General features: G+C 49.7%; 1 protein-coding gene across 1 annotated transcript in view; it reads right to left on the bottom strand.

Annotated features, from left to right (window-relative positions):
* Positions 1-15,591, bottom strand: part of SCN5A (sodium voltage-gated channel alpha subunit 5) — a 76,211-nt gene that overhangs the window by 15,809 nt on the left and 44,811 nt on the right. The window contains exons 16-20 of the mRNA XM_044252661.1: positions 12,812-13,252; positions 11,399-11,554; positions 8,515-8,635; positions 7,458-7,612; positions 90-263 (exon numbers count right to left, since the gene is read on the bottom strand). Coding sequence (XP_044108596.1) covers positions 90-263; positions 7,458-7,612; positions 8,515-8,635; positions 11,399-11,554; positions 12,812-13,252 — 1,047 coding nt within the window. The remainder of the gene's footprint in view (positions 1-89; positions 264-7,457; positions 7,613-8,514; positions 8,636-11,398; positions 11,555-12,811; positions 13,253-15,591) is intronic.

Genomic DNA, 15,591 nt, shown 5'->3' with positions numbered 1-15,591 from the left:
TCCTCCCGTCCCTCTGCTTCAGCTCCTTCCTGCCCTGGCAGCCGGTCTCCCCACCCCCCCACCCCCCCCCCTTTCTGGGCCGCACTCACATCCACAATGAGGAAGTCCAGCCAGCACCAGGCATTGGTGAAGTACTTCTTAAAGCCATAGGCCACCCACTTGAGCAGCATCTCCAGCACAAAGACGTAGGTGAACATCTTGTCAGCATACTCGAGCAGAACCTTGATGGTCTTCCGCTCCTCCAGGTAGATGTCCTCGAAGGCCTACAGATCAGGCCAGAAAAGGGGGACATGACGTTCCAACCACCACCAATCCCACCCTTCAAGAGACTTCATCTCTAACAGGAGGTGCTGCCCAGGAGGGCAGGAGCAGACCACCTGGTGGAGGGGCCCCTCAGAGGTCACACTGGACTAGAACAGCATTGCTCTCCTGGCTCATGAAATGATCTCACGCGGTATGAAGACAACAAAGCACAGTGTGTGGTGAGAACGCTTCATGCTGGAGAGTGAGGCTCAGTTCTGAGCTAGTGCATCTCTCGAAAACGTGCTTATCTCCCGGGTTAATACGGAGGCTGTGTGTAGGAGCAGCTCAGGGCTTCCTGCGCAAACCCCACCAACCCTCCTTTTGTTGCCATTTTGCTATGTGCTTGATGCAGCTACCTACTTTTCATAGGACACAAAATTGGTCCAATGATAACAATCATTAAAAGTCCCCTTTACAATGTGTTTATGGAAACACACAAAAACCAGGGAGAGCTAATCGAAAGCAAAATCTCCAGTAAATGCTAGCAAAGACAGTTTGTCAGTAAGAACAAGATCAGGTATCCTGGGGAGCCCAAAGCTCCTGCAACCCTCAGAATCCAGGAGTCAAGAGTTTCTAAGATGCTGGCAGGGGTCTTTCTCCACCTCATTTCTGCCTCAACCTGAATTCCTGAGCCAATGGAGGAACTTTGCCGGCTCCCAAGTGCCCTCTGGTACCTCCTATCCTGATCTGTACCTGGGCCTCTCAAGTCACCCCTCCCCCCGCACAGTGTGCTTGGAGACTCCCCGGCTAGGTAACTGAACACGTCACCAGGGGCCCAGGGGAGTCACCTCTGCTTGTAACTATGGGCCTCCCTGCCAGCCTGCAGGGCCCACATGAACCAGTGGCCCGGGTGGTCCATGCCGTCAGCCCTGACGTGCACTACCCAGGCATATGTGTGGCTAATCAGTCAGTGTAGACAGCACGGCAGGATAATTCAGATTCCTAAAATGGACTCTGGGAGTTGTTCAAGACAACAAGTAGGTGGGGTTTTTTTCCTCCTTATAAAAATGAGTGCACAAAAAATTAAATATAGACATTATAAAAAAGAACAGAGTGCTGATTTCATGACATTATAGTAACCACTGCTAATAGGGCAAAACTCTTTCTGACACTATGTGTGTGTGTATACAAGGACACAGTTTCCTAAGATAAACTATTTTGCTTTAAAGTTTTTTTTCCACTAAACAATCTTTTGAGTGTTTATTTACTCTCTAATGTGAACACATGTGATATGTAGTATTCTTTTAAAAGGCTGCCTAATATTTTATTATTTGCATACACCCTTGGGTTTTTAGCCCAAACTTCTATTAACAAACATTTCATTTGTTTCCGATTTCTCACTAGTAGAAACAACACTGCAGTAAGCAGTGTGTCTGATTATCTGTTCAGGATAAATTTCTAGAACTGTGATGCCAGGTCAAGGGTGTAGTTTGGGTACAGATTGGGAATAGGATTTCCGGCTGGGGACACCGATAGACACTCCCTCCAGAGTGCACCAAGTTGGTTCTTTCCTCACCACTCCCCTGACTGTGGTGGGGTTTCTCCTTTGTCACTCTTCTCAGGCTAAAGAATAAAAGTTGTATTTTCTTACATTTTAATTATTTTATTGCTAGTAATGCTGACATTATTGCCTTGGGTATCTGCAGTATCCCTTTTGCAAACTGCCTGTGCCTCTTCATCTAATTTTTTTTTTTTTACTTGAGTATCTGGCTTAATCAGAGATGCTAACTGTCCCAGTTGCGTGCCTTTAAATCTAGTTTACTTTTTCCACCGATTGGTGAATGGACAAAGAAGATGTGGTATGTATGTGCAATGGAGTATTACTCAGTCATCAAAAAGAACAAAATCTTGCCATTTGCCACGAAGTGGACAGAGCTAGAGAGAATTATGCTAAGTGAAATCTCAGAGAAAGACAAATACCATACAATTTCACTCATTTGTGGAATTTAAGAAACAAAACAGATAAACCATGGGGGGGGAGGTAAACCAGGAAATGGGCTCTTAATGATAAGAGAACTAACTGAGGGTTGATGGAGGGAGGTGGGCAGGGGATGGGCTTAATAGGTGGATGGTTATGAAGGTGGAGGTGTGTCAAGCACTGGGTGTTGTATGTAAGTGATGAATCACTAAAGTCTACTCTGGAAACTAATATTACAGTGTGTATTAACTAACTGGAATTTAAATAAAAACTTGAGGGGCACCTGGGTGGCTCAGTGGGTTAAGCTCTGCCTTCAGCTCAGGTCATGATCTCAGGGTCCTGGAATAAAGCCCTGAATCAGGCTCTCTGCTCAGTGGGGAGCCTGCTTCCCCCCTCTCTCTGCCTGCCTCTCTGACTACTTGTGATCTCTCTCTGTCAAATAAATAAATAAAATCTTAAAATAAAATAAAATAAAAAATTGGAAAAGAAAACAAATTAAATAAATTCAACTACTAAAAAAATCTTGTTTACTTTTGTTTACCATACTGAATGTTCACACTTTATTTTCATTTGTTATTATATCATTTAATAGAATTACATCATTTAGTATCATTTTCACCTAGTAAAACTTTCAGTGTCATGTTAAGAAAGCCCTTACCTAGTCTAAGGCTAGAGGGAAAAAATGATGCTTCTTTTCTTCTTTTTAGCCTTTTGAACTTTCATTATTTTATATTACAGTTTTAAAAATCCGACATATTTTGGTGAATAGCAAATATCCATTTTATTTTTTTTTCAGAGTAGCTTTCACCATTATAACACTTTATTAATGGATTAGAAGTCAACTTTACCATATAAAATACATTTTTATACTTACTTAAGTCCACTGGACCTCTCTGTGTGCTTTTATTGCTCTCTGTCTGTTCCTGAATTAGTATGAATTCTCCTGGCCGTTTTTAGTAATTTTCAAGATAAAATTAGCAATGTTTTGTCAAATTCCCTTTAAAAATGTTGGAATTTTATTGTTATTGCACTGAAATTATTAACTGCATTAGGACCTAATATGGAGTTCCCCTACCCAAGACCAGAGTGTATTTAGAGTATACTTATTGGTCTGTCTTCTTTTACAGTGCTTAGCAAAGTTTTAGAGTTTTCCGCATGTACCTCTTACAACATCTCATGTCATATTTATTCCCTGTTATTTTGTGCTTACAATTGCACTGGCTAGTACTTCAAGATTATTATTCAATAATGGAACTACAGCTAAAACGTAGTTAAAGCAACCTTTTCTTACTCATGACTTTCATAAAAATGTTTCAAGTGCTTTACTACTAATGATATAATAGAAGTTAATTTGAACAAATTTTTCACTAAGGAAATATATTTCTACTCTTACTAGAGTTTTAAAAATCAGGTATGCATTGAGATAATTATATTTTTAAATCTCTGTCCTATTCATATACATAGATACCCTAGTATGGCACCATTCTCCCATTTTAGAATATACCTGGTATGACTTATTCAATTTTTAAAGTATATTGCTGGTTCTTATCTGCATGTATTTCAGATATTTGCAACCCTATTCATAAGTATGGTGTATGAAAAGTAATCCACGGTTTTCCTGTTGGTATACCTGAGGTTTTAAAAATTAGCATTATTTAGCTTGTATAAAAAGGATGTGCAGACTTTCCATCTTTCCTCATACACTACAACATCTTAAATAGGATTGGAATTATTTTCTTCCTTGGGAATGCAAAAGAACCCATCCTTGGAGATGTGAGAGATCAGAATTAGCTACTGGTTTATATATTTTATTAACTTTTCAAGGCATCAGCTTTGTAATTTCATATCAGTTTTATTATTTATTTTTAATTGATTAATTTGTTTTTTTAATTTTATTATTTTCTTGTTGTCCTTAAAAGTATTTTGTTGCTACATCTGTAATTTCTTGAATTAAATAATTAATTTGCATTTTTTCTATTTATTAATAAAAGTGTTTAAGTCTATGATTTCTCCTCCTTCCCCCGGCCCCCCCAGGTAGTCTCCATATCCAGTGTGGAACCCAACATGACACCTGAACTCATGACCCTGAGATCAAGACTTGAGTTGAGATCAAGAATGGGATGTTTAATTGACTGAGCTACCCAGGCACCCCTATGTATTTTCCTCTTATTACAGCTTTGGCTGCATTCTACAAGCGGTGCTCTCAATATTATTATTTTCTAGTTTTTTATTCCCCAGCCAGTTTTTTTTTTCTCTACCTCTAATTTTCCTTTCTTATTTTTCTAGATCTTAAGTGGACAGAATTGGTTGAATCATAATCTTTGACTTACAACACACTGTCATCTTTGGCCCATGAGTAGCCTTTGTATTTTATTTATTTGCTTACTTTTTAATAAAATGAGCACCCATGAATGTACCATCCAACTATTTTCTGTTTGATCCACAGTTTAAGAATGACTTTTACAATTCTAAGGATTGTTTTTGTTGTTGTTTTTTAGTCTTTCTATTTTTGCTATATCTAGCAGTTTCCTTATCTGTAAGACAGACTTAATAACAGACTCATTTCTTAGAGTTATTATGAGAATCAAATGGGTTAATCTTTGTAAAATGCTTACGACAGGGTCTGTGGCACATAGTGGGTGCTATTTAAATGTTATTGTTTTTATTATTAGGCTAGATCAAACTTGTTAATTACATATATATACATAATTTAGATCTCTCATAGTCTTGTTCTTTTTATGTGATTTGTCAGGAACTAGTAAAAGTGTGGTAAAATCTCCCTGTATTATTGCATCATTGCCACTTTCTTTTTCTTTTTTTCCCTAATAGTTCTTTTTTTTTTTTTTTTAAAGATTTTATTTATTTATTTGACAGAGAGAGATCACAAGCAGGCAGAGAGGCAGGCAGAGAGAGAGGAGGAAGCAGGCTCCCTGCTGAGCAGAGAGCCTGATGCGGGGCTTGATCCCAGGACCCTGAAATCATGACCCGAGCCAAAGGCAGCAGCTTAACCACTGAGCCACCCAGGCGCCCCTCACTAATAGTTCTTGTTTGATATAAGTGTTAGGCAATCCCAAGCAAAAATATATTCATAATAGTTTATTTACTTTTAAAAATTTATTTATTTGAGAGAGTGAGCAAGAGCACAGAGGGAGAGTGAGAGGGAGAAGCAGACTCCTCTGCTGAGCGACCTAGGTGCCCCAAAAGTTTTATTTTTGTTATAGCTGTGACCTGCTTTGTTTTATCTCACATTTTTTACATTGAATTAAACCTTGCTTAGTATTAACAGACACAAACACTCTGATTTTTGTCATGATTGCATTTGCCTGATATATCTTATTATTTTACTTTTACTATTTCTGAGTGACAGTGTTTTGGTTTGTCATTTAAGAGCACATAGGTGAAGTCTTTGTTTTTTGTTTTTTAAATCCATTCAGATTCCTTTCCTTTTTTAAAAGATGAATTTTATCCAGTTATCATTATTATTAAAACATATTTGCTTTTCCCTTTGCCACCTTATTTTCTGTTTCCTGGTTTAATGTCACCTTGTTCCTTCTTTTTTCTCCTATCTTCTGCTGTAAGAGCTCTGTTTTCTTTAAAAGAAAATTCCCTTCAACAATTTGGAAGGGATATATAGTTTGCTTTCTGTTAACCGAGTTTATAACTTTAAATAACACACTCAGACTTCTTTTTCTCAATATATCATCGACGTGTTTTTTTTTAAACCGTGCTTGGCTGTCTACCCTGATTAGATTCACCATTTGCTTGCCAAAACTCCTCCTCACTTATGCCAGGCTGAGTTTTTCCTCCACAGCCCAGACTACACGGCTCTGGCTGCCCTTGTTTGTGGCTGTTTAAAAACAAAACTCGTTAACATATTGTCAAATCATCCTTCTCTGAAGCCTACAGAGATTTGGCTCTAGTTGCCAATGGTAAAATATGTGGCCTGTAAGTCAGGGCTCTAGGCCCACTCTGGAACAGGGGAGGGGAGTACAGGATGGAACAGGGGAGGGGAGTACAGGATACAGGGGTGACAGCCACGGTGCCTCCCCATGACCTGAGCTCAGGAGGTGGCACGGAGTGGAGGCACATAGCCTTGGGTCAAAGTGCCCTTCTCTTTTGCTCTGGGGTTCAAAGCATTTCCCGTCAGTTGCTCAAACATGGGGTTCTCACCTCCCCAACGATATCAAGTGCTTGCTCCCCTGGGTCAGGAAAGTGATTATCTCCTCTGTCTTCTTGACTGCCCATCTCCCCCGTTCACCAGCATCTTCTAGAACCCTCTCCAGTGCCATCCCATCTCCTCCTAAATGGACTCTGAGAGATCAGAATAGGGTGCTTGGGAACCACATAGGGCATTCCAGGAGGGCCTCCCTGCTACTCTTGGTCTCAGCAAACCTCCTTGTCCTGCATAGCCCAGCTTCACCTGCTATCTCCAGAAAGTCTTCCTGATTGCTCCAGTTCCCCTGACCTCCCAGTCATTTATTCTTTTTCAGTGTTTTCTCACGAGCTGATCTCTGACTACCTCAAACCTACTGAATCTGGTTTCCCCAGCTAGACTCTCAGCCAGTGAGGCCGGGGCTGATGTCTCTTCCTCCTATTTTTGCTCCCCACGGCTCACAGGACTAGATAGAAGGAAAACTTAGAAGAGACCTATTGAACAAGTGGAAGGTCAAGACAAAGGACTCCTGAATCTGACTGCCACATCCGCTGCTTGCAAGTGGTGGGACCTTAAGCAGGTTATGCAATGTTTCTACAAAGGGTTGTTGGGATCAAATGTGACAATGTGTGAACTACACAGCCCTGCCTCTAACCCTGGAAGAGCTGGAATGAAGGGAGCTACCAGTGAAATCTTAGGCAGCATTGTTAACTGCACTGAAATGGCCTAACGGCGCAAGGTGCAGATGGGTGTGTCCCCAGCACTTGGTGGTGGAAGGCTGGTGACCTGTGACCTATGACCTATGCCAGCTGTACACTGTGAAGTGGGGCCAATCATTCCCCTATGGAGGGACACAGGGTTCTGGCCAGGTGACCTCCATGAGCCCTTCTAGCTCTGACTTCCGTTCCTGCTGTGGTGATGGGAGTTTGTGAGCTGACTCCTATGCCAGGGGCCGGGGGAAGCCCATCTACAGCAGAGGCTCTGCCCCAGTTTCTGGCCTAGCTCCCAGTGGCAGACTTCCCTTCCCTGCCCTCCCCGCTCCACCATCCCTCTCTGCACAACCCTGCAGCCCCAGGAGGGTACCAGGGCTCCACTGCTGAGCAGGATCATGAAGATGATGAATGTCTCAAACCAGCTGTGCTCCACGATGCGGTAGCAGGTCTTGCGCAGTCGCCACCAGACCTTCCCGGGGCCCTGCGTGGTGTCCACGGTGCAGCAAGGACAGCGCCGGACGCAGCCTGTGGAGGGGAAAGAAGGAAGGGTCAGGCCCAATCTGGGGCCTGCAGATGCCCACCCCTCGGAAGGGGTGACTGAGAGAATGAGGTTATGACGTGAAGTAGTGAACAGGGTGACATGGTGGGCAGGTGTGTTGGGACAGCAGGGAGCACTGCAGTGCTGACCTCAGGGGCCCATGCTCAACAAGAACTCTGTGGAAAGGCCAGATGGACTAGGCATCCAGTGAGTGGGTAAAGGGCCTGGCAGATCTGAGCAGAGGGAAGGCTGGGCTGGGCTGGGCACCAGTTTCTCCTCTGCTCACCTGGGAAATTCTCCCCCTGGGGGGATATTCTAGAACTCCTGGAGTACTCGGTCCCTGGGTCTTCTCCACGTTTGCAGTTTTTGAGCCATGGCAAGGGCAAAGCCCTCACTGATAGCCCCAAAGGACATGCCATGTGGAGGGGAAACTCTCATTTTATCCCCAGTTGCCTTCTGAATATTCACCACCATTTCATAAAAGCCACAGATGCCGATGACGGGCACATGTCACCACCAGTGAGTATTTACAGAAGGCCTGCAATGGGCCAGGCACCGTGTGCTAGAGGCATGGGGGAAGAGGATGGAGCCCCTGCTGCTGGGGGTCACACACTCGTGTTGTCATTCTACCAATGTAGTCATGGGTCTTCCATGCGGCTGACCCACAGCTGCCCAGCCCAGCAGTCCACGGGCAGGGGTGTCATTAGGTCCTGGGTAGAAGGAGGGGCCCCCCCGGGTCATGAGGAATGTGGAGGGAGAGCAAGCATTGGGGTCAGGGTGGGGTGCAACATGGCCCTGGGCCCCAAGGAGCTGCTGGTTGTTCTGCCCACACACCGCCCCCCGCCCCGGTAGGGCTGAGGCTCTGGCAAAGGGCCACTCAGGGCAGTACCTTCAGTGAAACAGTCTTCCGGATCCTTGACATCCTCACCCAGGTCAGGGATCTGCTCCAGGAGGTCAGCAGTGTTGGTCATGTCTGCTGTGCTTCCCTCCGAGTAGCTGTCCTCGTGAGTCTGTGGGCAGGGGTGTGGGATGGGGTGGATGAGGGTCACGTAGAAGCTCCAGCCTTGAGCCCCAAGTCTGGGGCAGCCAGGGGCTCCCTGAAAGGAGGTGCCCAGACTTCTTCCCACTGCATAACCTGGAAATCTGAGCCCAGGGTGGGTGGGTGGTAACCTGCCCCAGGTTGAACTAAGGTTGGACTTCAGAGGCTCCTGAGTCTTTGGCTCTGGTCTGCTGGGGTCTAGGGTCAGGTGCAGGGGGTACTGGAAAGCACTGGGGTTGGGGAATGTGGCCAGCTGGGAAGAGACAGACACGGGTGGCAACACGGGCACACACTCAGACAAGGACACACAGTGGCAGCTTGGCACACGCAGTGGAAACAGGCAGAATCCGAACCAGGCCACAGGCACACACCGGTGTGGGGTCAGACGCAGAGAGCACGGGCCAGCCACCCAACCAACGCTTCTTGCCCAGTTCATGAGTGCTGGGGTGATGAGCAGAGCCCGGAGTCAAAGCAAGAAGGGCCTGGAGGCTGCCCTGCCTGGCCACACAGGGTTCTGTCAGCCAGCCCTTGAATGATCTGATTACAGAGAACCGTGGGCATGTGGCGTTGCGAGTGTCCGTCGGTCCCATGTAGATGCAGTCACTGGGGGGAACAGTAGTGGTCACTGCCAGTGCTCAGCCCAGTTCCCTCTGGTAGGTCCACCGCACCATGAACACTGACTGTGGAGCTGGCCCCTTCTTCCAAACACGGTCTATAGCCAGGGAGTGGCCGTGCCCCGTAATAGCTTGTGGGTTTCAACCCAAGCCACGGGTGGCTGACACCCACTGTTGCACAGATGTGGGAAAACATGAGGCCAGCCCCTTGCCTGGAGAAGGGGTAGTGGGACAATGCCATGTGCAGTGTGTGCCCCAGGGCTCCCAACTGGACCAGGCTGAGGCCTGAATCCAGGACCGAGCCTTTCGAAGCTTCTTCATTGGTTTCATCCTGCTTCTTGCTCTTCCCTATCAGCTTCTCTGGGGGCACAGGATGCCCATCTCAGGCTCTGCTCCTAGGAGCCCACCCTACAGAAGGCATGGCAGGGGCAAGAGGCTTCTGAGAGGGAAGGGAAGCCTTTGGTGGCCTCGGATCCTGTCTATGGTGCCAGCCAAGTGGGCATGCCTGGGTAGCTCAGCCTTATGCTCCACTTGGAGATGAGCTGGCTGGAGTCCTTGGCCTGCCTCTGCTCCTAAAGCCGTCTTCTTTTCCCTTCTTTCCGTGACTCCCTCTGCTGCTTTCTCAAAGTCCTCTTCAGTTTTGGCGTTTGTGATGGGGAAGGGTTGGACGCTGATGGGAAAGTCAAGAGGGCTCCTGAGTGCAGGGTGGAGCCTTGGCCCTTCTAGGGTCCCCGTAGCTTTGAGGGCTCATCCTTCTGCCCCCAGCTTCGTTGGGCAGCTGAACTGGGAAAGGCACAAGCCAGAGGAGATCTCCACACTATTTTGCTTTTCAGACGCTGGAGCTGCACAAAGTACCGGGGGCATTGGCTGGGAGATAGGTTCTCAGGAACCCGCTGCAGGTGAGATGAGGGGTCCTTGTCCAGGAACACCCAGCCCACCTCTCTCTCCCTTTGATGGGTCCTACCATGAACTGATTTGAGGAGAGGAAGAAGTGTCATCATTCCAGTACGAAAACCCTCCCTCTCCGTGACTTTGGATCCCTCCTACATCTTCCTGCTCCCACATGCCTCTCTGTCAGACCCTCCAGGGGAGAAGAGTGACCTGTATTGTCAGGATGAAGATTCCAGCAGGTGCTCGTGCTCCAGAGCTGATCATGATCACCAAGTCTCCCATAAACCCATTGCACAAAAGGGATAGGGCAAAAGGTACAACGTTCTGTCGAAGCAAGTCACAGTTGCTGGACCAAGGGTTGGGGTCAGGCTGCTCTGTCTCTGAACACCTGCCCTCTACCTTCCACCATGCTTGGCATGAGCGGGGGTGGCTGTGTGGGGTCGGGAAGCATGACCAACGCCGCAGTCCTTTAGCTCAGGGGCTGCAGACTCAAATGCTTATAGGCGTGGAATGCTTGCAAGTTGTGGAATGAAGTTAAGCATGTGGGTATGTGGCAAACCAGGGAGTTCTAGTCAGTGTCATGGAGGTGGTCATCACTTGTCTCTGGTGGGGTGGTTCTTCTTCCAATTTTTTTTTCCATTTTTCCTACTTTTTTTCTGCATTTCAATGCAGATTTTTTTTTGTTTTTTTGGGTTTTTTTATTTTTTATTTTTTTTACATAAAAGCTACCAAATTTTAAATGTTAGTAGTATATTCAAATTAAAATCCTTCTGTAGCCAGAACAAAACCCTAGATTAGGCCTCCCATTTGCAGCCTCGGCCTCAGTCCAGGAGAGAAGCTGCTGGTGGCCAATGCATCAAGAACTTGATCTCAGGGCCCCGCAAAGTCCCCTGGGGTGGCGTAATTCACAGGACAAACATTTGCCAAAGAGGACCAAAGCACGGGAACTGAGTGAGGAGGGATGAGCACACGGAGGGGGTAGGGTTAGCACACGTAGCACACGGAGGCTGGCAGCTTCCAGAACCTTGCAGAAGCTCTGGGCCCCATGCCACCCCTCCCCTATCAGGGCAGGGCTGCCCGTGACCCCCTGTGTGGACGGGTCTCCCACACTGCCTGTGACCGTGGCTATGGCTCCCACCAGCAAATGCAGGTGTGTGCGAGGACCCCTCAGACTGGCTCCGATCCAAGTGTGGCACCCCGCTGGCTTCAGGGACAAAGGCGTGTGTTACCTCACTGCACCCTGGGGCCGGGGACTCCACTTTCCGCCGCTGCCGCCAGTCTGCCTGAGCCACACTGACCTCGGAGGAGGGGGTCTCTGACACCTGGCTCCAGGCCCTGGGCTCTGGGAGGGCCTCGGGGCTGCCGGAAACAGGCTGGGATTCCTGCTGAAGAGACGCCCAGCCCATGAGCTCCCCGGCCGAGTGTTCCCAGGGCCCCGCCTAAGCAACTGGAGCACTGCCTCCTGCCCTCTTCATGGGGCCTCAGGTCACCGAAAATCTCTCCCTCTGGGAGGATCCTGGTCAGTCTGGCCTAAGTCTCCCCTCCTCCCACTCCCCGGAAGGGTGTGGCTGGGGTGCACTGCCCAGTTCCCAAATGCTGGCAACTCCACTTAGGAGGGACATACAGACCTCCTCCATGAATTCCCACGGCACTCTGCATGGCACCTTCCACACACGTATGCACGCACACACACACATGCACGCACACTGGCCCCGGGGAGCCAGCCAACAGCCTCAAGAGAAGGAGAGGAGCAGGAAAGGGAGCATCCTGGAGATAACTGGTAGCCGTGGTCTGGCAACTGCTAGCACTGCCCTTCCCCAGCTTACACTGTCCCTGTCCCACAGCCTGACCGAAGGGGTAGAAGCCGGCCTCTGGGACCACTGGGAGGCAGAACAATGTGGAAGCAACTCCCCACGTGGGGAACAGTGTCCCTTCACAGCAGACCCAACCGGCGCAGGCCCACAGCAAGCAGTGAGGATGGGTCCAGTCAGACAGAGAACCACTCACTGCTTGACCTAAAGACCTAAGGAGAAGCCATCTGTGCTTGGCTCAGGCCACGGGAGAACTGAGGGGGTTGGGGGCACTGTCTCTTTTGTCCAGACTCTGGTCCTAAGTGTTAAAAATAACAGGTTGGGAGATAAGATAGTGCTGTCTCTGACACCTGCCATCTTAGGGATGCTTATTTTTAAATCTCCGAGTTAGCCCTGGGCCTGGGAGGAGGGGAAAGGGCAGTCGGGAGGTCAGGAGACTCCACTCCTCCCTCCCTAAGACATTCTGCCATATTAGTACTGGAGGGGGACGATGGTTGGGGGAAGAGGGGTGTGCGGGAGTGCTGGCTCTGTCGTAGGTGTGCGAGGCACTCTTAGCAAGTCTCTCTCTTGCCATGCCTCAGTTCCCCTTTCTGTACAGTTCGCTGCTCCTGGCTAGTATCAGGCAAACAATGGACAATAGCCCCTTCCAAGGTCCCCTCAGGGCTGGGTTGGGAAGAGAGGGCTGACAGCTGCCCCTAGCACCCCACTGTTACGCTGCCTCTTGAGGGTGGCAGGGTCAGCTGCGTGGAGCAAGGCTGGGAGCCCTGGCAAGCACAGACCCGGGCCCTATACAGGTAGGTGCTGCATATATGCGGGGGGTGAGGCAGTCACCTGCTTAGTGGACTCCTCCTCTGTGCCCAGGCTGTTCTCCTCATCGTCCTCTTGGTCATCCGTGTCTGACTCAGCCACAGCAATGGGCACACACACAGGTTCTGCATCCCCGGGGGGTCCCTGGCCCGGCCGCTCGTCTTCCTCAAACCGTGTCTCCTTGCGGGCCGGAGGCGCCTTCTCTGACTCCGGGGGTGGTGGGGGGCTGGAGGTGGCCATGCAGCTGGGCAGCTGGCTGTGGCTGGCGAGGGCTGTGGGCTTCTGGGGCCGCCGCTGGAGGAGCCCGCAGCAGAAGTCCCAGGTGGTCCGCTTGAGGAAGCGCAGGCCTCGCTGGATACGTGCCAGGGCTAGCTGGAGGTTGTTCATCTCCCCGTCATCGTCAGGGGCTGTGAGGTTGTCTGCACTGAAGGAGCTGAGCAGCAGAGCCAGGAAGAGGTTCAGGACCTGTGGAGGCCAGGGATCAGGCTCATCAAGGCAGGAACCATAGGGGTAGCTAGCCTTGGGGCCATTATGGGGAAATTGAGGCTGAGGGACCTTAAGGATTGCTGATGGCCAACAGCTCTGGGCCCTCATCCTAACCCCACAGTTCTCTTGAATATAGTGAATTTGGCTATAAAATGAAAGACCAATTCTCATCCCTTTTCCCAAGGGCTCAAATGCAGTCTGGGTTGAGGGCATTCGGCCCCAGATCGCGGGTCTTGGCCCGGGGTCTAAGGGAGAAGCATGGGTTCATCCAGGGATGAAGCCTGCTGATGGGGTCTTGCTGCCTGGGAGTAATGGCAGACGGCGGGGTTAAAATGAGCACGGAGTTGCTCCCTGGGAAGTGGGCTCCAACCTGAGATCACCAGGGACAAGGCAGAATCCCACCCAGAAGCAATGCAGAGCTCTTGAGGACTTTCCTGGGAAGGTGCCTCTATGTCTATTGGTGAAAGAAGGGATTGTGATGGGCCTCTGAGCTGTCTCAACATTTGAATATCTAGCACCTTCTACATGTGTCCCCAGGTCTGACTCTGCTTTCCAGGTGAGGGACGTGAGGGATGGAGCAGAGAAGGGGCAAGGGCAATCCTCGGGCCTGACTAATTGCGGGGTCAGAACATGGAGAGGTGGCTGTCTAGGCAGTGAGGGATGCTGGGATGGGTGCTGGGTACAGGACCAGACAACTGGGGAGGAGGTGGAGGGACCTGGGTCGGAGCTGCCAGAAGTCAGGGGAGGGGCTGAGGTTGCCAAGTGCCAGAAGGGCAGTACTTAAGCTATTTATCAGGAGCTAGGGATCTGAGACTCTTTAAGCCGGGTGTGCAAAATTCATCTCTCTCTGCAGAATTCTGGACTACTGCTATTGTTAAACCATCCTGGAAGGGCAAAGCTTTAGCTTTTGTTAAGAAAGAGCCCTTTCATGGAGTGACAAGAGGGTGGCTGTGGGTCCACTTCCCAGCCTCATGGAGGGTAAATGAAAATGACGGTAGGCTTGTTCCTGGGTCAGACGGGCTCTGGAGCTGACAGGCCAGAGACACCCCCTCCCCACCATGGGCTTGGTGCCTCCTTCACCCAGCCAGCCCCCACAGAGAGTTCCCTTGAAAGGGGACCCCTACGGCAGGGAGGTAAGTGAGGGTAGGTGTGCGGTTCTCACTGGAAACCCACTCTGGGCCCCTCTCTGGCTTCTCACGAGCCCCGAAGACACACCTCCTGCCTGTCAAAGAGCTAGGGATGAGAATTCTGAGGAAAGCAGTGGTAAGGTTGGCGCTCCAGGAGTCAGAAACATGCCTTTGGTTTAAGAAGCAATATACATTCAGGAGGACAGAATGGCAAGGGGAAGAGGCAGGATCTGGCATTCTGTATGGGGAGAGGATCACTTTTGACAACTGTCAAAAGTCAAAATGTCATCTTTGGTTGGCAGGGCACATGACATGATTCAGGGTTGCTGTCTACACTGACCTCTGGCCGAGTCCCCAGCCTCGGCCACGCTGGCCTGGGCCTGGCCTGCCTCGGCTCCCAGTTGCCCACCTTGTTTCCTCCACCCTCACCTATGCCTCAGGTCCAGGTATCTGGGGCCCAGGCTAGGGGGTAAGGTGGAGGGGAGTGGTGCATGGGCAGCCTTGTCCGCCCCCACAAGAACACCAGCTCCTCCCTTGTGGCCTGGTGCCCAGGTTTGGCTTCTTCCAGTGCTTTCCCCTTCAATCAGGCTGCTGCTCCCCAGCCTCTGCCTGATCATGACTTCCCATTTCAATGGCAATCTTGCTTCCACCCACGCCCGACAGCAGCCCAATTCCTGAGGCGACCAGGGAGGGGGCAGCATGGGCTGTGTTAGCTTCCCTCCTCCAGCAGCCTCTAATCTTCTCATCCCCAGGCAGATCCGCTAGGAAATGGCAGGGCTGTGTGCATGAGGGCAGCGGGCCTGGCCCTGGTCTGAGAGCCTGGCGTACTCATAAGCCTCCTTAGAATACATAGTCTGGTGGCCCTTGGAGCAGGGCCAGGGCTGAATGAGGCTCCAGCCCAAGGGGAAGCCAGTTGAAGATGTGGAAGAGGGTGCAGCCCAAGAGCTGGATTCTGTTGGCACTGTGCACCGATGCCCTGCCACCTCTCTGGGCCCCACAAGTGGGGCTAGAGACAGCCTGACCACCAACTTGGCTTGGGCCCGCCCTTGCATGGTTAGGGCACATCTGGAGGAGAACTAGGGAGGTTTGGGGAAGGGATCTGTCTGGAAACTGCAGCCCCTGGTACTTGAGGTCTCTATGAGGTGATGGGAGTCTATGCTGTCCACACTGGCAAGAATCAAATCAAGCAGG

This window comes from Neovison vison, chromosome 6 (assembly GCF_020171115.1).
Source record: "Neovison vison isolate M4711 chromosome 6, ASM_NN_V1, whole genome shotgun sequence".
Lineage (NCBI taxonomy): Eukaryota > Metazoa > Chordata > Mammalia > Carnivora > Mustelidae > Neogale > Neogale vison.
The sequence above is the reverse complement of the archived record's forward strand: the minus strand, read 5'-3'. Positions and strand labels throughout refer to the sequence as shown.